Below are 24,429 nucleotides of genomic sequence, written 5' to 3' on the forward strand. Positions count from 1 at the left end.
TGAACAGTAGACGAGAACTTAAAAACTGGAGGATGCAAGCCCTAAGCAATGTGTTAATTCCTTGGCATGTTTGCTGCATAACATAACAATGTACCTAAGAGACTGAAAAAAAAACTGCAGTATGTGTTTACAATGTAATACTGCTGTATCAGAGAAAGTTTTGCTCAGACAACCAATAGTCTTAGCAAGTTCAAAGACTTGCAATGACAGACTGCAATGGAAAAAGAACAGGCACAAAATTACATATGGACTATGACTGAAAGCAGAAAGTACATAAAATTACCAAAAAAAAGTATGCAAATATGGTCACAATGGTGGCCTTGGGGGTTATTATTTTTTTCCCCTGAATCTTCATGATTTTAAATTTTTGTATAATGAATTCATATGATATGGTCTAAAAATACTTTCTTCATATTTCATCTCTATATTGATAAATACCTCTGGCTTTTTCCTCTCTTAATAAATAATTTATTATGGAAATCAAAAGGATTTTTCTTTGTCCTAGAAAGGGTGGATGTTTCTGCAAACTTTAAAAAAAATTATATGTAACTACAACTTCAGAAGAACTTTGTTCTATGAAAAATATGCCCTCATTTTCCAGGTATAAATATGGACTTACAGGGGTTTACTGTGAAAATGTTGGTTATAAAGAAATTTAATCTCCAAAATGTAAACTTGTCAGCAGATTCTTTGATTTGCTAAATACATATTTTACATACACATATAATAAAAATTTTTTTTTTCCTGATTCTTTTTCTGAGAACTTGCTCATTGGGACTTCTACTTCTGGAAGTGAGGTACAGGTACTTCTCCCTATTCCTTTAAGTATAAGCAAAACCCTGGACATTTTATATTAGACAAACATCAGAAGATTGTGGAAGGCTGAGAAAAGGAAGACCAGATAGGGACCCTAGGATTCAATGAACAACAGGGTGGTGAGCAGGCTTTCTTTTAGATGATACACCCTAGACTTGGAGCTGAAGAAGCCAGCAACCTGGAAATGCCAAGGGAACAGACAAGAAAAGTCTCCAAAAAAGCCTGATCTGTCTCACCAAAGGGTCAGGAAAAGAGTAGACTAGTAGACATGACATTTTTAGACAATAACCATGATGCTCCAGACAAACCCTACAGGGAAAAGAAAAAGCAGCCCCAGTCCCACTCACACCTGCAAAGGCTGAGTAGGGAGTTTAGACGTCTACCATGGCCATTCTGAAACACCCCACCCAGGGTGTGTGTGGGTAATAACAGGTCATGCCTAATGATGTCACTGGAGAACACATGGAGAAAGTAGGAGGCCCTCTGGTGCCTCTTAGCCAGGATGGCATCAGCATAGGTCTACTGGAACCAGCACTGTCACACCATCCAGCAGCAACAAGGAGCCTTTTCCCTCTTGGAGGTCAACAAAGCACAAGCAGAGAACTAAACTGCTAACCCCACCTGAAAGAAAAAGGGCAACACTACCTCTGTGTCTGCAAAGCCATGTTGGAGAAAACCAGATAAAAAAGTTTTCAAGCAGATCCACAGTCTGCTTGAACACCACATCCAAAAAGTCCAGATTTCAATAGAAAATCACTTATCATACCACAAACAAGAAATTCTCAACTTGAATTAATAAGGGTAATTAGTAGATATCAGCATAAAAATGTCAGAAATGCTAGAATTATCTGAAGATTTCTAAGCAGCCATCATAAAAATGCCTCAAGTATAAATACATTTGAAACAAATGAACTATTAGAACATCTCAACAAAGAAACAAAAATATAAAAGAGAATTAAATGGAAATTTAAGAATAAAAGAAAAACAATAACCAAAATGGAAAACTCAATGGATGGGCTCAACAGGAGAATGGAGGGGACACAGGCTAGAGTCCATGCATTTGAAGACAGATCAATATAAACGACTCAATCTGATGAATACAGTGAAGGCAGAAATTTAACAATGAAGAGGGCCACAGGAACCTGTAGGCCTATATCTAAAGTCTAACATCCATGTCATTGGAGTCTCTAAAAAGGGAGGGGAAAAAAAGAGTAGAATTGAAAAAATACTAGAAGCACATGAATAGCACTTCAACTGTTAAGTAGTGAATTTGTAATTTGAAAACTCCTCCAAAAGTAATCTTCCAGACCAGAGCTTGAGAATTCACTAGAAAATTCTATAAAGCATTTCAAGAATTAATACCAATTCTACACAATCTCTTCTAGAAAACAAAAGGGAGAACTCTTCCCAACTTTAGAAATTCCCAATTCTTCCCAATTTTAGAAAGCTATCTGATATCAAACTAAATCTGACAAAATTCAAGACCTACTCATAAAAAGAAAAACTCTCAGAAAACTAGGAACAGAGAACTTCTTGAATTTGTTAATAAGCATTTATCAAAATATTTACAACATACAGCTTAGTATGTGCTTAATGGCCTAAGACTGAATATTATTTTATCCCTAAGATCAAGAACAAAGAAGGAATGCCCACTTTCACCATTTTTATTCAACACAGTACTAGAGGCTTTAGCCTGTGTAATAAGGTAAGAAAAGGAAATAAAAGACATACAGGTTGGAAAAGTAGAAATAAAACTGTTCCTATTTGCAGATGACAATATTGTCTGAGTAGAAAATTCCAAGGAATCTACCAAAAAAAAAACAACAAAAAAAACTGTAACACTAATAAGTTCAGCAAGGAAGCGGGATACAAGAAAAACATACAAAGTCAATGGACCTCTTCTTACACTACCATTTTACCCACATTCCCCAAGAGCTCCCAGAGCAGGGCAGAGCTGATGGGGTGGGGGCTGGGGTCGTCTGCCACCTCCCCTCCCCACTGTGTGGCAGGGAGACCTCAATCCCCTCACTTTACCACAAACAGCAGGTCACAAGGTTTGAGTTCCAAATGTCTCCCAGCTTTAATATCACAGGCTCTAACCATAGCTTGAATAAAGCCAAAATTGTGTTCAATTTAGAAGCTGGAAACTGAGGCTAAACATGAGAGGGAATTACGAATCCAAAGCAGGATCGAGGTATGAAGTCAGTGCCCACATGAAGAGCAGTGGCTACCGGTGGCCCTGTGGGCAAGTAGCATCCCAGGATGACAGGACCAGCCCCTCTTTATAAATAAGTCTTCTAAACCCTGATAGCAAGATCCCACACACCCACAGGTCACTTCTTAACTCTTCGAAGGATAGTCAGCAACTTCTTTCTCTGGTTCTATGTTGGTATAGCTGTCCAAATCACCCAGCATAAACTTCCTAAAAGATAATTTGATATATCTGATATGCTTCTTTGATAGGTTTATTTTTCATCTTTCCTCTGTGACTATGAATAAACAGAGTAACACACATAGTACGTGTATTTAGATAAATGTTTCTTTCACTCAGTATTTTAGTTGTCATCATATATGGGTAGTCCCAAAGATTATAATGGAGCTAAAAATTGCCTACCATCTGGTGACATCTTAGCACCAGGCTAAGCTGACAACAGGTTAAGCTATGCAACAGGAAAGTGAACTGCACTCTATTAATTATGCCACAGACAATCTGGGAAACACACAAAACTCAGCAAGGGTTGAAGACAGAATGACTATTAAATGTAATTAATTAATTTAAAATGGAGAATAAAATTTTTTATAAAATGAACGTGCATGCTAAAGTCATAACAAGATTGTAAATTCCTCAGTGGTGTATTAAAACTATCCAGCATTTGCAAAACTATTGACTAGGAAGAGTCAAAAGCTGTAAAATATGTCATTTCAACCAAATTGCTGGTCTTATCAACTAGTTTTCAAATTGTAAAGGATATTCTAGGATAAGAGCATTGTCATGCCAGGCACCAGTGGCTCACACCTGTGATCCTAGCTGCTCGGGAGGGAGAGGCAAATGTGACACCACATCTGAAAACATGCTCATTTTTATTAATCTGCTGTATCAAATGTAATTCATAACCCAGCACCGTGAGAACCACTGTCTTCTTCACATCTGTTACACACAAAACCATTCTATCATAAACCACATCGAATATGAAGTCCAAGATCAAATATGTATCAACAGTCACCAACCTTTCTACATGGACTGGCTTGTCAAATTTAAACAAGATGTAGTCTCCAGCTGTTGGGGTGATAGCCCAGAAGAAATCTTCTCCCATGTAAGTTTTCTCCAGAGTGTGTCCCTGGTAAACCTTCAAGGAAGTAGATACCTCTGCAGGTGGGTTTACATGGATTTTGAGAAGTAATGGTTTCATGTAATCTTTGTCCTAGGTGGAAAGAAGGACACAGATGCACTAAATAACATGTGGCTTATCAATAAAAGTCACAGTTAGACACTGAATTACAAATTGTACATCCATGAGAAAATAAACCACCAACCGTGAGTTTTTGAATTTTTCCCGATAGTGACGAATGTAGACCAACGTGTTGGAAAAGGGAAGGTCTGAAGCGAATTCGCAGATTTGCTTTCTGTCTGTCACAATGTTTCTAAACATTTAAAAAAAAATCATTTCACTATTACATAATAAAGTGAAATCTTGTCCTTACCAGGAAAAATGAGAAAGTCTATTAAAACAATATTGAAAAGAAAACACAAATTCAAGTCATAAGTTTTTTTACAGTCCTCCAGGAGGTTACCTACTTAACAAACGGCTCTGATCCAGAAATTAAGCACAGCTAAGGCAACAATGAAGGGTCCATCTTTCAAGACATGTTAATGAAGATTTGACTTTGAGGATCAGAATGTGCAAACTATAGACTACAGGACTACAGGCTTGTTTGAAATATGCAAAACATCTTTAAACAGGTAATACAGTGAAGTAACTATACATAATAAAAGGCATATTTTACTGCATGAATGCAACTTGAAAACACAAGGAATAACTTTACTTCCAGGAAGTAAATGATACTACAAGTCCCAGAGATAAATCCATCTCAACACAGTTAAGGGACACCGTCACATGGTAACCTGTCCTAGGTCTCAGTCATGGTGAGTGATGGCTGCAGAACACCAAGAAATCCACAGTGCTCTCAGACCTCCTGCACCGATCAAACTGGACAAAGAAACATATCTCACTCCTTCCTTTTTTTTTTCAGTTTGAATTCAGGGCCTCACACTTGCTAAGCAGCACTTGAGATATGCCTGGTATTTTGCTCTATGCCTGAGATGACATGGATCATGATCCTATTTGAGCTTCCCCTGGGCTGGCCTTAAAACACAATCCTCTGATCTCTACCTCCCAAGTAGCTAGGATTATAGATGTGAGCCACCACACACTGTGTTACTTAAATTTTGTTGAGACAAGGTCTTCCTATGTAGCCTAAACTGGCCTTGAAATTGCAATCCTACTGCCTCAACCTCCTGAGTACTAGGATTCCAGGCGTGTACCACCATGCAAGGCTTTCTAATTATTTTTTGCAGTAATATTTCTTTGGAAATAATGTGCTGTCTGAATGATGAAAGCAACATTTCCATTCACCTACATTCATGCCACCATCATCCCAAAAGTAAGCATATAGCTATGTTCCTTATAAGTAATACACTGAAAATACTGTAACTTGTCATGATTTTAGCATAAAATAGTACTTCTATTTTATTCTTTATGTTCAGTTATGTTAAGGTCTGATATTGTCCCCCAAAGTATTCAAAAACAGAAAGGTGACAGAGAATAGGAAGAAACAAACTGAAATACCCAGGTCTGATAAATATCCATATAGCCAGTGGCACCAGAATCTTCTAACAAAGCCTGAAGACATGATCAACATTTGCCAGCAGTTTAGAGAAAGGCCACTGACAGGCAAAGGCTTCTCTACTTTAAGGGATTTTCCGCTATTCAAAAGTCATTCTAACGTTGGAAATTTGCATATCAGCTCCAGAAAGAAGATGAGCATTGGAAACATTAAGAGGAAACACTGTATTCTTTCAACTGCCTAATCTAACCATTCACTGGCAAAATCCGGTTGCCTAAAAGTCACCTTCATGAGTGGAATCTGGAAAGGCAGCCCCCTCCACTCTCACAAGGATTCACTTACTGCATCTTTTTCAGGGTTGCAGACTTTCACCCAGAGAATGTGATCCAAGAGCCAGTCAATGGGTTTCTCTTTATAGAACATAAATATGAATTCTACGATCAGAGTGAGGTCTGGCGCTTGAAACATTTTACCTGAAAAGATATTCCCGGTCAACAGTGGCAATAAAGAAGCAATGGTCAAACAGCTTACCTAGGTGAAATCTGTGCACTAAATGCCTGCAAGCGTATGCTTTCAACTGTAAGTCACCACTAGTAATTCTTAAATGCAAACGAACTTGCTTTAGTGAAACATTCTCTCCAGCGTCGCCGGGGATAGGCAGAAGTAGTGAACTCTGACACTATTACAAAACCTATCATAGACTGCTGGCTCAAAGGAGTAAAACAGCAAATCAGCTGTTTTGTTTTGTTGTGCTTTTCTACATCTTACTAGATACTTCCCATAAATAAAGGAACTTGACAGGTTTAGGTTAAAAAAAATCTTTAAATCAATAAATGCAAAAACCAAAACAACAACAAATAAAACCCCCAAAAGTCAGAGGCTGAGCCTTTTTTTTTTTTAAAGTGCTAGGATTGAACCCAGGGACTCACACAATGCTAAGCAAGTGTTCTATCACTGAGCTACATCTCCAGCACTAACATTTAACTTTTTAAAGTACTTTAGGAAGTATTTTTAAAACACAGTACTGTGAAGCATGTTTTTACTTTTTTAGGTTTTGTGTGTATTGTGCATGTGTGTGTGTGTATGTGTGTGTTTGCCTGTTTGGTTGTCTCTTTTTGTTTTGTTTTGCTGTTTTGTAGTGCTGGGATCGAACCCAGAACCTTTTCAGATCCTAGGCAAGCACTCTAACCACCAAGCTACATTCCCAACATTTGGTTTTCTTGCTACCTTCAAAGTGCTGGGATTACAGGCATGTATGTACTACCAGGCCAGGCTTCTGAGTCCTTTTTTTGTTGGTATCGGCATCATGCTTGTTAGGCAAGTGCTCTACCACTTCAGCCATGTCCTAGTCCTCTTGCTTTTAATATTTTCACATAAAATATTTTCTCATATTTGTGTTGTCCTCCCACCTCCGCCTCCAGAGTAACTGGGATTCCAGGAATGTGCCACTACACACAACTTCTGAGTGTTTTTTAAAAATCCATAAACTAAAAGAAAAAAAAAACCCATAAACTTCCTTCAGTTCTTCAACTTTAAATATATCCTTTTCATTGACTAATTTAGGAACATTAGCTCAGAAAAGGCCTTAAGTGAGCATTCTAACTAGTTAATGAAAGAAACATATAAAAAGTACTGAATGAGAACTTCAGGCACTGCATGAAATACCAGGAATTCACAGAAGACACCTTTCCATGGTATTCTTCCTCAAAGTTCCCAATCTTTTGATAAGGAACAGCCTGAAGGAGCTAGAAGATGAGATCATATGTGTCCCAGGACAATGGCTGCACTGTGTAGCTCTCTAGAGGAAAAACCACACCTTAGAAGCCTCCAGATTCTATCTCGGGTTTACTTTCTGCATTTCATACAAAGAGGTTTACCTAAGTTAAATTTTCCTCAAAACTAATCCATTTCCATAGGAAGATGGACAACTTAAGAACAGAAAAAGCAATTGTTTTAAGATTCTAAGACTCAGTTATTTTTGAAAAGTGGAGAAATCAGACAATTTTCTTACCAATGAAGCCCAGTTGGGAAAACTCTAGAATCATCCATTCTTCAGAAGAGAGTTGAAGTGCAAAATTTTTTATAGTATTAAAATAATTCTGTTTGACAATAATATCATCTTCAAGCTAGAGAAAATTGAACAATAATTAATAAATCAAAAGAGGAGAGATGTTGATAGAAAGACATTATTATAGAAAAACTGAAGCATATTTTCATCATGAAAATTGAGAGAAGAATAGCCCCAAACCAGGAAAAAAATATAAAAACATGTTACTTAAAGGAAGAAGGGAAATAAAATGAAAGACACTCCGCAGGTCAAGTAAACCACAATAATATCCCATGAATTACTACTTTTTGCACCTTTTATTGTGTTCAAGGAGATTTCCCACTATCTTTTTGTCTCTTAAAGAAAAATACTTTTTGCAGGCATTTAAAATTTTTTTTTTGCTTTTTTACATAAACATGTACCTAGTCAGGAGTTCAAAAAAAGCCAGCCACACTTCCTTTTTCCACCTTCTACACGGCTAGATAAGTGACCATCATGAAAGGTTGTGTGTGCATTCTGTGCGCACCTTCTGTACTCACATATGAAGTTCCCATTCCCTCCCTATCTTTCATGTGGTGCTGGAACTAGAACCCAGGACCTTGTGCATGCTAGGTAGGTGCTCTACCACTGAGCTATATCCTAGTTCTTTATCAGATTTTAAAACCACAGATGTATTTTAATATCCTAAGAAAACTTTTCATCTTCTTAGTCTCACTTTATCATTTCTCTTCACCTAAGTAATTTTATTAGTTTTATTAGTGTGATTTTTCATGTATCAAGTGCTGCAAGCTTTCTTCTTATTATGTGTGAAGAAATAGCAGCAGTATTTGTAAAGGTATGAATTGATGGATTTGCCAACTCTTTTTTGAGACATTGTACCTAAACACTGGGGTACATCAGGAAACAGGAAAGACATGTTTTACATCCTCAAAGTCTGGAGGAGGGCAAGAGCAGAACAGACACAGCACAGACACACAGGCATTTAACTTTGCTTTCTGAAAGAAGAGATGCCTACATTCAAGCCTCAGTGTCTGCTGACTATACCCAGAAAGATGATCTACCACCAGAGAAGTCTAAAGCCTATTTAAAACCCTAGTACACTAATTTCTGCTAACTCACATTTGATAATTAAATTAGTAAAATTGCTTTGTCCCACTCTGTCTCATCAATGTCACTTTACAAAAAGCTTTTTAAGTTAATTGTCAATTCATATGCAGTTGTAAGAACCAAGAGAGAGAAATCCTGAATGCCTATCACCCAGTTCCTCCAACATAACACCCTTCTACATCATGACAGGGCAGCATCTCTGCCAGTAAACTCACTCAGATACAATTCCTTTCCATAATTCAAATGGCATCAGTCTTTCTACAGTGAGTGGTGTGTATGTGTGTGGGTGTGTGTGTTTCTATGCATCTTGCCACATGTGGATTCTGTGACTACCAGCACAGTAAGGACACAGAAGAGTCCCATCCCAAGGATCCTTTGCAGTGCCTATTTGTCCACACATAGCCCCTCCCTTACTTACTTCCCCACCTCTAGAGAGTAGTAACTGCTCTCCATCTCCACAGTTTTGTCAGGTGAAGAATGTTATATAATTGGGTCTGGTGACATATGCCTCTAAGCCCAGCACTCAGGAAGTTCTCAAGTTTGAGGCTAGCCTGGGCTACATAGCAAGCCTGAGCTAACCTGAGCTACATGAGACCTGTCTCAAAAAAAAAGAAAAAGATATACAAATGGAACTATAAATGAAAATATACAGTGTATAACCTTTTGAGACAGGCTTTTTAAGCACAGAATAATTCCCTTGACATCCAATCTCCAGATAAAAATAATATGGATACCCATGATGAAGGGCAGAAACACCATGAAGGAACAGGGATAAAAGTGAGATTTCTGTGAATGCATCTTGCTTTATACAAATTTTTTTTGAAATGTTGTTTTCCACAGCAAATCAAAACAAATGGATCACATTTTGTTTCAAGTTAGTGGCATGGCCACACAGGATAATTACTCAGGTGACTTTTATATGTGGGACTTTGATTATATATTGATAAAATCAAAGATATTATATCTTATATAATATATAAGATTATATATTGATATAAAGATATATTCTAATGGAAAAAGCACAAAGAAAGTTTAAATTGCATTCAGTACTCATTGTTAAGAGTGACATTTATATTTATATTTTATTTATATTTATATTCTAAAACTATTTTAGGTATACTAAAGAATGAAAGAATTGTGTTTTCAGGACAATGTTAATAAAAACCAAGACATTTCAATATAAGAGAAAAAGAAATATATATATATATATATATATATAAATTTAAGTAAAAATCCTATAATCTTATATCTTAATTGGAAATATCAATACAAACTTGTAGAGTTTTTTTCCTCTGAAAAGCAAAATAACTCTTGCTTTGCTATAGGTCCTTGAAGCAAAGAGAATAAGACAGCAACAAGCAACCCAAGTGCCAAGACAGTGCTCCTGCACACCACAGCCTGTAAGAGGAGCAGGGCTCCTTAGAGAAGTGACAGATTCTAGATCTGAGGTTAGGAAATGAACAAGACATGCCAGTCAGCAAAGAAGTGATCGAGGATTACTGGACTTACTTAGAAAGAACACAAGAGCCAATTTGAAGACGCTCCCATTGGAATAATGACTGCAATGGGTTGATGCAAATCAATTATAATTTCAAAATTCATGAGTCCACAATGGTATCTTTAAAAGGGCCACTACTGGATATTGTTAGGGTATTTATTCTTAAAATTAATAAATAAGGACAAAGAACTAAAAATTTATTATGCCTTTTCTTAATGAATCAGGCAACTAAATAGTTACGGTGGGAAATTCTTTATGTGAGAACTTAGCTTCAGAGAGCATTAGAAAATTACGGAATTAGAAAATTGCCACTTGGAACCCTCTACGGAAATAACTGACCTAAGTGAGCATAAGCAATGGTGCTGAAGTCATAAGCAGTGGCAGCTTGGGAGCTTGTCATGGAGAGCTGAGGGCTGGCACCTGGAAGCCACTGTTAATCTCAGCATTATGGGTGGAGTCCCCCAGCACAATGTATCTCATTATGTGATACAGCAAGGTGTCCACAGTACCCCTGCCAAGTGACCGAGTGCCCTCACAGCTTTCCACAAGGCTGTCTCCAACTCCAAGTCATGTGCAATGAAGCACCGTTTGAGGCCATCCCTGGAAATTTCATTCAAGCCACAGGCATAGCTAGGAGAGCTGGTGTTTCCTTTCCCTGCAGGTGTATGTCCTTGATGACTCCAAATAACCTGTTCCCAGCACTTTTTTTTTTTCCAGTGCTGGGAATGCAACACAGGGTTTTAAGTGTGCTGGGCAAATGCTTTATCACTGAGCTACATTTTCAGTCCACAATCACTCTCTAGAAATCTTGGGTATGATAAGTCCCCCCACATGCAACTATGAAGTCACATCCCTACAAGACAACTATGAAATCTGGGGCAAATTCCTTTGCTTCCTCACTCCCCAGATTTTCCCAGGTGACTGCTTTATAAACATTCAAAAATATCTAGAACTAAAAAAAAAAAATGACATGAGTATAAAAGGAGGATTGTGGGGACAAGAACCGGGGGGAGAGCGAAAGGAGCGGGTTTAGGGAAGGATGAACATAACCAAAGTAACTTCATATGCACGTATGAACATGGGCTAATGAGAACCATTATAAGCTGTTTTAAAAGGGGAATTAGAAAGAGTAACAGAGGAGCTGAATTTGATCAAAGTACATAACATGCATGTACGGAAATATCACAATGAAACCCCTCTGCACACTATATGATAATAAAAAAGAAAAAAGTAAACATTCAAAACTAACATAATCTGAGGACTTCCTGGGTAATACTTTTTATGACTGATACTTTGTAGCTAGATCACAATAAACTCATTGAGAAAACTGTACAAAATGTACGACTTAATATGAAATACAAACCAACTTCCTCTTTCCTGGAGTACAATTTTTGGGCAAATACAGTAATTTTAAGAAAATTCATTGAGTTCATCTTTGGAACAACTGAAAACTTAGAAATAATCTAAATGATCAACAATAGGTAATTACGATACCTGAATAATTATACTTTAAGAAACGACTTGAAAATAATATTAATCTATATTTATGGCATTTAACAGTACCTACAATATAAGTGACAATAAAACAAGTTATTAGGCAGTTATGTACAGCATGACCCTGTTATTTTAGACATCAGGAAGACAGTGGGATAGGAAACTCCAGACACTTCTTCCCAAAGAGGCATGGTTTTAAAATCAGAGCTTTCAATAGACAGATCCCTGCCCTTGGGGATGGTACAGCATGACTGGGAAGAAGCACATAACTTCTGAGTTCTCCCTGGGAAAAGAAAGGAGTAGTCAAACATTGAGTATATTTGACTTTTGGGGGTATATTCAAGGGACTAGTTTCTGTCTTGCTTAAAAAAGCAGGACAGGAACAGGGTGCGAATTGGAGGCCAAGAATACCAATTAGCACCAGATGCTGCAGTACAAAGACAGACACTAGGTGGCGTCCCAGCACTGTGATTTACTACAATCCCAGCGAGGCCTCAGTATTGCCTGCTGACAGCAGGGGAAGCACCAGAGTAGAAAACAGCAAACCACCAGAGAGGACAGGGCCCCAGAAAAGGCTCAAAATGGTCAAAAATCTCTTGCTAAGATTACTGGAAGGAGTAATTTCTGTAGAATGTCAGACTGCAAAAATTGGTGAGGGTGGCTGAATTTTCAAATACCCAAATCTCCTATCAAATAACAACAAAAGACACCATCACAAAGGTACCTGGTGGACTACAAAGAGCACAAATAGACAACTAAATGAAATCAGGAAAAATGACACATGACTAAAGTGAGAATATCAGCAGAGACTGAAATTAAGAAGGAAAATCATACAGAAACTAGAACTGAGGAATACAAAACCTGAACTGAACACTTCAGTTACTGAGCAGCAAGACCTGGCCAGGCAAAAGAATCAGCAAATCTGAAGACAGAACTTTCAAAATGAATGATGCAGAGGAGCAAGAAGCAAAAAGAAAAATAAAGACAGCAGAGGAGACCTCTGAGCACCACAAAGCAGAATCAACACACATGTATCACTTCAAGAAGGAGGAAAAGAACCTATTTGAAGAAATAATGGCTGAAGATGGATATGTCAGTTCCATAAGCCCAAAGAACTCCACTATGATAAATCTAAAGACACCTACACAAGAAACATCACACGTAAGCAGTCGAAAGTCACAGAAAAAGAAAGACTATTGAAAGCAAGAGAAAGGTGACCCGAGAATTATTGGGTTATCAGCACACTTTTTTGGGGGGTGGGGGTGGGGGCGGGGAGTAGTAAGGGTTGAACTCAGGGCTTTGTGCTTGTTCAGCAACCACTTTACCACTTAAGTCATACTCCCAATCCTTTTGCTTTTAGTTTGTTTTTCAGATGGGGTCCGGGTCCTGTTTTCTTCTGGGCCAGCCTCCAGCCATGATCCTCCTCTCTCTTCCTCTAGAGTATCTGGGATTGCAGGCATGTGCCACCCTGGCCCAGCCCTATCAGCAAATTTGTCTGCAGAAACCTTGCAGGCTGGACAAAGTATGACAGTACATTAAAAATGATAAAATCAAAACAACCTATTCACCAAGAATACATATCTAGCAAAATCTGTCATTCAAAAATTTTTTTAAAAATTAAGGCTTTCCCAGATAAACAAAAGCTGGGTGAGTTCATCACCATCATTCTTCCTGCCTTATTGCTGAAGGGAATCCTCCATCTTGAAGCAAAAGGATGAAAAATAGCAAAAAATATATAAAAATCCCTGGTGAATGTAAATACAAAGACAATACAGAATCCTGTAGCAAGTTAATGCAGGTACACAAGTCACTTTTTTTTCAGAGTAGGAACACTGGAACCAAAGGTCGCCAGCTGTTCATCTACCAAAAAGTTATGCTTCTGAAATCTCTTGTTGATTCCACAAGAACAACTGAGTTACCTTACTCATGCCACTCACAACACATTTAAATCTGGAATAGGACTTTAAAAGCCATACAAAGTAATTACAAATCTTTATAATGGATATGTAATCTAAAAAGAACCAACTGGTGTGATCAATAACAAAGTGGGAGCAGGAGACAGATATTAAAAAAGTAGAGATTTTATATGGTTTGAAGTCAGAGTATCAGTTTTAAATAGACTGCTACAACTTTAAGATGTTATATATAACTGCATATAGCATAAAGAAAACATCTATAGAATACTCACAATGGGAAATAAGAAGAGAATCAAAATATATCATCATAAAAATCAATGGAACCAGAAAAGAAGGAAGAAAGGATTTTTCTAAGAGAGGGTATTCAACTAAAATTAGAAATGAAAGAGAAGACATTACAACTGATAGCACTTAAATAAAAGAATTGTAAGAGCCTGACTGGATAAAGTAGAAGAAATGGATAAACACCTAGAAACAAATAATTTACCAAGAATGAATCATGGAGAAATTAAAAATTAAACATAGTTACAAGAGATTGAAACAGCAATTAAAAAACAACAACAACAATAAAACCTCCTACTAAAGAGAAACCCAGGACCAGAGAACTTTTCACTGAAGAATTCGGTGAACATTTAAAGGAGAATTAACACTAGTCTTCCTCAAACTCTTTCATAGAACTGAAGCAGAGGGAACACTTCCAAGCTTTAAAGCTGTAAGGCCAGCTTTACCATGAAATCAAAAATCAAAACAAGTTTTCTCTCTCTAGGATCAGGAACAGGCAAGGAAGCCCATTTTGGCCACTACTAATCAACAAAATACTGGGCATTTAAAGTAGAAGAGAAGTAAACTTATCATTATTCATGGATCACATGCTGTTATATGAATCCATAAAATTACTACATATAGTAGTTGATTTCAGTAAGTTTTAGGACACAAAAATCAACACACAGCTGGGGAAGTGGCTCAAGTGGTAGAGTGTCTACCTAGCAAGCATGAGGCCCTGAGTTCACACCCCAGTCCTGCCCCCACAAAATCAACACACAAAGTCAATCATATTTCTATCCACTTAACAATGACCAATGCAAAAACAATTAAGAAAAAAATTCTATTTACTATTGCATCAAAAGCATAATACACTTAGGAGTAAATCTAGTCAAGGGAGTAAAAAGACTTGTACAATGAAAACTATAAACATTATTAAAAGAAATCAAAGAAGAGACTGGGCATGGTGCTTGTAATCCCAGCACTCAGAAAGGGGAGGCAAAATGATCTTAAGTATAAGGCCAGCTTTGGCTACATAGCGAGTTCAAGGCCAGCCTGCACTATATCAAGACTCTGTCTCAAAAAGGAAAAGAAAGAAATTAAAGAAAATAAAAATAAATGGAAAAATATCTTTGTTTATGGATGGTAAGACTTAAAATGGCCATACCATGGAAAGTATTTAATGCAATCCTTATCAAAATCATCATGGCATTTTTCACAGAAATGGAAAAAAAAAATCCTTACATTTGTATGAAACCCCAAGTGACTCCAAATAGTCAAACAATCTTGAAATAGAACAAAGTTGGAGCCTCACACTACCTAGTCTCAAACATTCCATAAGCAATGGTAATAAAGTCAGTGTGGCTTGGCATAAAGACAGATATGCAGATCAGTCAGATAGAATAGGGAGTCCAGAAATGACCCATTTCATATGGTCAGATGGTTGTCCCCAAGGGTGCCCAAAATACACAATGTGGAAAGGACAGTCTCTTCAACAAACGATGCCAGGAAAATTGGATATTTACATGCAAAAGAATGAAGTTGGACCTACACTTTACACCATATACAAAAATCAACTCGAGATGGATTAAAAATTTAAACTAGAGAGCTAAAATTATAAGATCCCCTAGAATAAAACTTCAGGACAGTGGATTTGACAATGATGTCTTGGATATGATACCAAAAGCATAGAAAACAAAACCAGGTAAGACCATGCTAAACTTATAAACTTTAACTAGGCATAGTAGTACACATCTGTAATTGTAGCTCTCATAAGGCTGAGAAGGAAGATTGAGAGCTCAAGGTCAGTCTGGGCTACACAGCAAGACTGTCTCAAAAACTAATAAACCAACAAAAACTTACAAACTTCTGTTGTAACACAGTTACAAGGCAACACAGTTAAAAGGCAACACACAGAACTGGAGAAAATAATTGCAAATCATATATCTGATAAAGAGTTGTTACCCAGAATGTTTAAACAACTCAATAACAAAAAGTCAAACAACTCAATTTTAAAATGATCCCATGGACTTGAATAAACATTTCTTCAAGAAGATATACAAATGGCAAACACATGAAATGATGCTCAAAATCACTAACCACAAAAGAAATGAAAATCAAACCACAAGAAGATGTTATCGTACACCTATTAGGATGACCACTATTAAAACATCAGAAAATAATGCGATGAAAAGGATTTAGAGAAAATGGAACCCTATGCAGTCTTGGCAGGAATGTAAAATGGCATGGCCACTACAGAAAACAGGACAGAGGTTCCCAAAAAGTTAAAACAGAACTATCATATAATCCAGCAACCCCACTTCTAGGTATATATACAAAAGAATTGCAAGCTGGACTTCCAAGACATATGTGTATTCACACTCATGACATTATCCACAACAGTCAAGAGATGGCAGTAGCTCGGATGTCCATCATTAGATGAATGAATAAAGAAAATCTGTTACACAAAGGCAATGGAGTATTATACAACCTTAAAATGAAGAGAATCCTGTCACATGCTACAATATGGACGAACCTTGAGGACACACTAAACAAAATAAATATTTGTCCATCACTAAAGAACTAAAGAATATGAATGTGTGGTTCCATTCATATGAATTATCTAAAACAGTAAAAATCAGAAACAGAAAGTAGAGAGGTGATAACTACAGACACTGGGCAGGTGGGAGGGTGGATTAATGTCTTGGTGGGTACAGAGATTCATTTTTGCATTATGAAAAAATTCTAGAAATTGGTTGCATAAAAATGTACACACACTTAACACTACTGTATACTTAAGAAATGGTTATGATGGTAAATTTAACGTTATGTGATTTTCCATAATAAATGGGGCTGTATTAAGTGAATTACTAAGTGTAGAGTATAAATTGCAAAGAAAAATGGCAGCATATGGTAAGCATGCTGTAAATGCAAGCTTGTTGCTGCCATTGTTGTAGTATCTTATACACCGACTGTGCTCAGAAGTTTTCCTTATGACCCTCTCACTTCTCCCTATCCTATCCTTAATTACCTAAGTATTCACTCTTCCTATGTTCCACAAAAAAAGCATTAGGTTAGTTAGATGTGGTAGTACACACCTGTAGTACTGCCTACTCAGGAAACCAAGGCAGGAGGATTACAAGTACTGGGCAATTTAGCATGACCCTGCATCAAATGAAATCAAAAGAAACAGAAGAGGGACTGCAAATGTGGTAGAGCATTTGCCTAGCATGGCATGAAACCCTGAGTTCAACCCATAGTAATGAGAGAAAAAGGGAAAAAGCATTAGGTTTTCTTTAATTCTTTCCGGGAAGAGAAACTGAAAATGAATTTTAAGAGAAACATAAGCAGACTTTAAATTTCTGTATGTGAAGTTCTTAATTATTTATATATTGGCCCTGGAACAAAACAGCAAGGTTCAACAATAATTTTGGGATATGTAAAAATAAAATGCTTTCTTTTATTATTTTGAAAATAAAACAAGACCTCTCTAAGGTATTTAAAGGTAATGAACTACCTAAATCTAAGATATTATGTTTTTGCATGCAAACCTCAGATAGTGTTAGACATAATGTTGTGCAAACAGCATTTATCACTTACAGTTCCTGTCCTGTGAACATTCGAATGTACCTTGCTGCTCTAGTTTGGATCTGAATGTCCCCCAGAGGTCCATGTGTTAAGGTCTTGGTTCCCAGAGAGGTGCTATTAGGAGATGGTGGAGCCTTTAAGAAGTGAAGCCTAGTGGGAAGTCTTGCATGTCATTGAGTTCATGCCTAGAAGGGGACTGTAGGACCCTATCCCCTTTCTCTTTCTTTTCAGTCCCTGGTCACAAGGTGCTGCTTTTGCTTCACCACACACTTTTGCCTTAATGGGCAACCTCACCACAGGCCCAAAAGCAAGGGGGCCAATCAGTTGCAGACTAAAGCCTCCAAAACTGTGAGCCAACATAAACCTTTCTCTTTAAAAGTTCATTACCTCAGGTTTCTGTTAGAGAGATGGAAAACTGATTGACACACTGGCACTAGGTCTCTCTGACTTCCATGGGAAGCAAGGTGTTTCCCTCTCCTCTCTCTCCCCAAGCCTCCCAGCAGCTGCCCAAACACTTCCCTTCTGACTCAGAGACCCAGACTCTCTTCTTGCCACTCTCATCAAAATCTCCTCCCAGGAAAAGCTCTAATAAACTTTTACAGGAAAACATAGTAACTGGCAGTCTTAGTTACTATACTTCTCAAGGATATTTACATTTTTGAACAAGAGATAGACTCTGTTTGGCTATAGAAATGAAATTCCAGTTATGGAATTTGCACTTAAGTCATTAAGGAGAATGAGATTTGGGAGAAATAACAGCTTCCTAGAACTCTTTAGGCTGTTGCCTACCTGATTAACCTAAAACTCATAACATCACAGGGTTATTCCACTTGTATTGCATTCCAGCCATAATGCTAAAAATTGGAACATTAGGATTAAACATCAACTTTATTATCCTCATATAAACGCAACTGTATTGTGGCCTGTAAAACAATTATTCTACCATGAGACCTCCAGAAATATTATAAGGAAATCCTTCTATAAACCTGCAAAATACTTAAATCTTAGTTCTTTTTAACAGTAGAGAGAAGGAGGAGGAAAGGGAGAGGGGAGGAATAGGAGGAAAGAAGAAGCAGGATGTCAGTGAGCTACCCATGGCCACACTTCCATGCAGGTGACGGGGTCTGCCCTTGCTGGTGAGGGACCTCACAGCCCACATTCTCAACCACCACTGTGACCCCTCTGCTCCCTGAGACAGGGCTAAGATCAACAGAGCTGAGGAGGTGCTTTCAAAACTTCCTGTTTTAATGAAAATATGCTCTTAGAATACTTTTTATCAGAAGTGTGAGAAACGTTAAAGAAAAAAAAAACCACACTTACCTGAATGTAGTATGTGCCCTTTTCCTGAGCATACATCATTAGAAAACAATAATCTAGGTTTTGCTTTGTTCTCCATCTGAAACAGTTTCAAAACACCGGTTAGGAATCAGACTCAAATTTAGTAAAATAAGATTAGGTGTATTTGACCTCATCTATCTATTGTAACACCCATAGGGTAGATAGTCAGAGAAAATGCACTTTTCTCTAATGAAGCCTTAATCAGAATGTACTCCTAAGACTGGATCCCTAAGATGTCCTGAGGAAAACAGAACTCTCAGATCAAAGCAAGTTTGGAAAACACTGTATACATACTCCCCATCTAGAGACATACAAGAATGACAGGCACTAAAACATCCAGCATTAAAAACATTTATTGAAATTGTATTTAAAAAAAAATTTTGTAGTGCTAAGAATGAAACCCAAGGCCTCATGCATGCTAGGCAAGTGCTCTACTTCTGACTTATACCCCAAATCTAAGGGGGAAAAAATTAATCCAACATCTTCCAAACTTCTTTGATCCTAGGCCCTTTTTTCAGTAAAATCTTAATGCCTTGTAAACTAGTGTTTCTGAAATTATACTATGGAGAACATTACTCTCATGTCTAGGAATATATTTTGCATATAGGTAGAGATTAATAAGTATGCACTGAATGCTAAAAAAAAATAACATGTGGAAGCCTACAGACACACACTAACTAATACTGAATAAAAATGGTTCAAAAAGCCAGTTTAAGGGCTGTAGATGTGGCTCAAGCAGTAGAGCACCTGCCTAGCAAGCACAAAGCCCTGAGTTCAAACCCCTGTACTGCCTGAATGAATGAATGAATGAAATAAGTAAGAAAATCTAATTGTTTTTCTTTAAAGCAAGTTTAAAGAAACATAATAATATAAAAGCTTAACCTAAGCCCTTACTCATACTAAGAAAATTCCATAGCTAGGTACAGTGGTCTGTACCTGTCATCCTAGAGGGAGGCTGAGACCAGGAAATTCCAGGCCAGCCAGGGCAAAAAAGTTAGCAAGACTCTCATCTCAACAGAAAAGGCTGGGTGTGGTGGCACATACCTGTCATCTCAGGTACAGCAGGAAGTATAAAATAGGAGGATCGTGGTCCAGGCCAACCCAGGTAAAAAGTGAGACCCTATCTCAAAAATAACCAGAACGAAAAAGGATAGAAGCATGACTCAAGCAGAAGAGTGCCTGCCTAGCAAGTGTGAGGCCCTGAATTCAAACCCCACTACCACCAAAAAAAATAAACCTCTCCAGAATATGTGAGACTCCCTAGAATATTTCATCAAGTTAATCCTAAAATATTCTAAACTTTGATGAACAAAACTATGTTTATTAGATATTCTATGCAAAGGAATGGAAATTTTTAAATGACACATGGCTCACCTTACTCTTTCTTTAGAGTCTCCAAATGTCTCCTTCAGGTTTGTCAAATCAGGGTAATAGCTTTCGGGAGGTGACACTACTTCCACCAAACCAGAACTGATTTCTTTAGAGAATCTGTCATGGGAAAGGTTAGCTATATTATTTAAGTTCTGTATGGGATTTCACTTATCTGAATGCTTAAATTACTGTATTTAACATAAAACACATCAGTAAACATGCACAGCAGCGTATGTGATGGTCACAATGTATTGAAAGAGGTGGTCATCACAGACTTTTTACCGGAAAATACAGATGTCTCTAGTAGCATAAGTTTTGGGCTTTTTTTTTCTCTTTATCTTTTAAACAACCCTTTAAAAACCAGTATAAAATGCCACTATCCTTAGAGTAGCATTAAAATCCTAGGCGAACTGCAGGTACTACATTTCTAAAAGTAATCTGAATTTTAAAAATCAATCAGGGTCTCACATGAAACAAGGAATTGAAGAAAAGCAAACAAATTAATTTGTGTGTGCATCTAAATATATTATTTATGCAAAATTCTAAGTTCTTCCTTCTTCAGGACATTCAGCAATATCTAGAGACACTTTGGTTTTCACTACTAGTGGGCAATACTGTTGTCTAGTGGACAGATACCAAGGCTCCTGTTATCTACCATGCATGGATAGAATCATCTAGTCCAAAATATCAACTGTGCTGAGGTGGAGAAAACCTTTTCTAAAGTTTTGTGATCAGCCAGTACTGACTCAAATGTAAATTCGTTCATATTCCCAATTTTGCAAATCTCCACAAACTGCTTGTGCAACTACCGCACTTTATGCAAATGTTCACTGTACTTAATTGTACTTTTTTTTCCTGGCCTTAGTTTTCCCACATTGAGGAAGAAGCAAGGCAATGGAATCCCTACATAAGAACCACAGACCTGCCTTATGTGGTCTCCAGGAAAGGAAACCAAAAATCATTGCCCTGTTCCTTTCCTTAAGCACTCTACAGCAGTATGCTTCTATAAAGACTGCCAACAAACTTAGCATTTGAGGAAAATCTAACAAATGACAATTTGATGTTGAACCATGTATATTTTTAAAATCTCTACTTTTAGTATTTTGATAGACAAAGAAAGTCATATTATCTTAAATCTGGAGTTGGAAAACAATTGTTATTTGTAAGTCCTTTCTTTGTAAAGTAGAAAGTATGTCCTTTAGGGGCAAAAAAAGAAAAAAAAACAAATAAAATTCAATGAAGAAATTTATATCAAGTTTAATTTTTATGATATCATTATTAAAACCACTAAGGCAATACTATAAAAGTATTGATGCCTGAAACTTACTAGGCTTTCCATCAGTTACCTGCCACATGCTTTGTTCACAGGAAACTGGCTCCCCATCTTTGCCAAACAGAACAGATTTATACATGGTTCAGTACTGAAGTCTAAAATGGCTACACTGATATCAGTCTCGGTAGTTAGAGGATGAAGATTTAAGTATTCTCACTTTGTTCTTCCTACACCACCCACTGCTGTTTGATAGTGCTACATATGCATGGTATTCAAATCTTTCCTACAATGGAAAAGGCTAATCTATCTCATCAGATTACTAGACTTGTACGCACCTACTTTATGACAAGGTAAAAGACCAATGTCAGAAAATGGATTAAAAAAGAAGATCCAACAATTTGTTGCTTACAGGAGACTCATCTCACCGACAGAAATAAGCATATGCTTAGGATGAAAGGCTGGAAGAAGATTTACCAAGCCAATGGCCCCCGAAAACAAGCAGGATTAGCAATACTTATCTCTGACAAAGTAGACTTCAAACCTACATTGATCAAACGAGATAAAGAAGGACATTCCATACTAATAAAAGGGGAAATAGACCAAAAGGAAATAATAATCATCAATCTGTACGCACCCAATGTCAACGCACCCAATTTCATCAAACATACCCTGAAAGACCTAAAAGCATATATAAACGCCAACACAGTGGTTGTGGGAGACTTTAACACTCCATTATCATCAATAGATAGGTCATCCAAACAAAAACTCAATAAAGAAATCCAAGATCTAAAATATGCAATAGATCAAGTGGACCTAGTAGATGTCTACAGAACATTTCATCCAACCTCTACACAATATACATTCTTCTCAGCAGCCCATGGAACCTTCTCCAAAATAGATCATATCCTAGGGCACAAAGCAAGCCTCAGCAAATATAAGAAAATAGAAATAATACCGTGCATACTATCTGACCACAATGCAGTAAAAGTAGAACTCAACAACAAAAGTAAAGACAAAAAACATGCAAACAGCTGGAAACTAAATAACTCATTACTTAATGAAGAATGGATCATCGATGCAATAAAAGAGGAAATTAAAAAGTTCCTGGAAGTCAATGAAAATGAAAACACAACCTACCGGAACCTATGGGACACAGCTAAGGCAGTCTTGAGAGGAAAGTTCATAGCCATGAGTGCATATATTAAAAAGACTGAAAGATCCCAAATCAATGACCTAATGATACATCTCAATCTCCTAGAAAAACAAGAACAAGCAAATCCCAAAACAAATAGAAGGAGAGAAATAATAAAAATAAGAGCTGAAATCAATGAAATAGAAACCAAAAAAACCATACAAAGAATTAATGAAACAAAAAGTTGGTTCTTTGAAAAAATAAACAAGATCGATAGACCCCTGGCAAACCTGACTAAAATGAGGAGAGAAAAAACCCAAATTAGTAGAATCAGGAATGCAAAAGGGGAGATAACAACAAACACCATGGAAGTCCAGGAAATCATCAGAGACTACTTTGAGAACCTATATTCAAATAAATTTGAAAATCTAAAAGAAATGGACAGATTTCTAGATACATATGATCATCCAAAACTGAACCAAGAGGAAATTAATCACCTGAATAGACCTATAACACAAAATGAAATTGAAGCAGCAATCAAGAGTCTCCCCAAAAAGAAAAGTCCAGGACCTGATGGATTCTCTGCTGAATTCTATCAGACCTTTAAAGAAGAACTGATACCAACCCTCCTTAAACTGTTCCACGAAATAGAAAGGGAAGGAAAACTGCCAAACACGTTTTATGAAGCCAGTATTACACTTATCCCAAAACCAGGCAAAGACACCTCCAAAAAGGAGAACTATAGGCCAATCTCCTTAATGAACATTGATGCAAAAATCCTCAATAACATAATGGCAAACCGAATTTAACAACACATCAAAAAGATCATTCACCGTGACCAAGTAGGCTTCATCCCAGGGATGCAGGGGTGGTTCAACATACGAAAATCAATAAACGTAATAAACCACATTAACAGAAGCAAAGACAAAAACCACTTGATCATCTCAATAGATGCAGAAAAAGCCTTTGATAAGATCCAACATCATTTCATGATAAAAGCTCTAAGAAAACTAGGAATAGAAGGAAAGTTCCTCAACATTATAAAAGCAATATATGACAAACCTACAGCCAGCATTATACTTAACGGAGAAAAATTAAAACCATTCCCTCTAAAATCAGGAACCAGACAAGGATGCCCACTATCTCCACTCCTATTCAACATAGTACTGGAATTCCTAGCCAGAGCAATTAGGCAAGAAGAAGGAATAAAAGGAATACAAATAGGTAAAGAAACTGTCAAAATATCCCTATTTGCAGACGACATGATCCTATACCTTAAAGACCCAAAAAACTCTACTCAGAAGCTTCTAGACATCATCAATAGCTATAGCAAGGTAGCAGGATATAAAATCAACATAGAAAAATCATTAGTATTTCTATACACTAACAATGAGCAAACGGAAAAAGAATGTATGAAAACAATTCCATTTACAATAGCCTCAAAAAAAATCAAATACCTAGGTGTAAACCTAACAAAAGATGTGAAAGACCTCTACAAGGAAAACTATACACTTCTGAAGAAAGAGATTGAGGAAGACTATAGAAAGTGGAGAGATCTCCCATGCTCATGGATTGGTAGAATCAACATAGTAAAAATGTCGATACTCCCCAAAGTAATCTACATGTTTAATGCAATTCCCATCAAAATTCCAATGACATTCATTAAAGAGACTGAAAAATCTACTGTTAAATTTATATGGAAACACAAGAGGCCACGAATAGCCAAGGCAATACTCAGTCAAA

At 37.1% G+C, this 24,429-nt stretch overlaps 1 protein-coding gene and 1 pseudogene across 9 annotated transcripts in view; both read right to left on the minus strand.

Annotated features, from left to right (window-relative positions):
* Mgat4a (alpha-1,3-mannosyl-glycoprotein 4-beta-N-acetylglucosaminyltransferase A) overlaps nt 1-24,429 on the minus strand; it is a 121,139-nt gene that overhangs the window by 15,125 nt on the left and 81,585 nt on the right. For all 9 annotated transcript variants that reach the window (XM_020179204.2, XM_074050327.1, XM_074050321.1 and 6 more), the window contains 6 exons: nt 20,285-20,398; nt 18,893-18,968; nt 7,673-7,787; nt 6,004-6,134; nt 4,351-4,458; nt 4,045-4,238 (listed from right to left, as the gene is read on the minus strand). In XM_020179204.2, coding sequence (XP_020034793.2) covers nt 4,045-4,238; nt 4,351-4,458; nt 6,004-6,134; nt 7,673-7,787; nt 18,893-18,968; nt 20,285-20,398 — 738 coding nt within the window. The remainder of the gene's footprint in view (nt 1-4,044; nt 4,239-4,350; nt 4,459-6,003; nt 6,135-7,672; nt 7,788-18,892; nt 18,969-20,284; nt 20,399-24,429) is intronic.
* Nucleotides 13,633-13,754, minus strand: LOC141415316 (U11 spliceosomal RNA; annotated as a pseudogene).

This window comes from Castor canadensis, chromosome 12 (genome assembly GCF_047511655.1).
Source record: "Castor canadensis chromosome 12, mCasCan1.hap1v2, whole genome shotgun sequence".
Classification (NCBI taxonomy): Eukaryota; Metazoa; Chordata; class Mammalia; order Rodentia; family Castoridae; genus Castor; species Castor canadensis.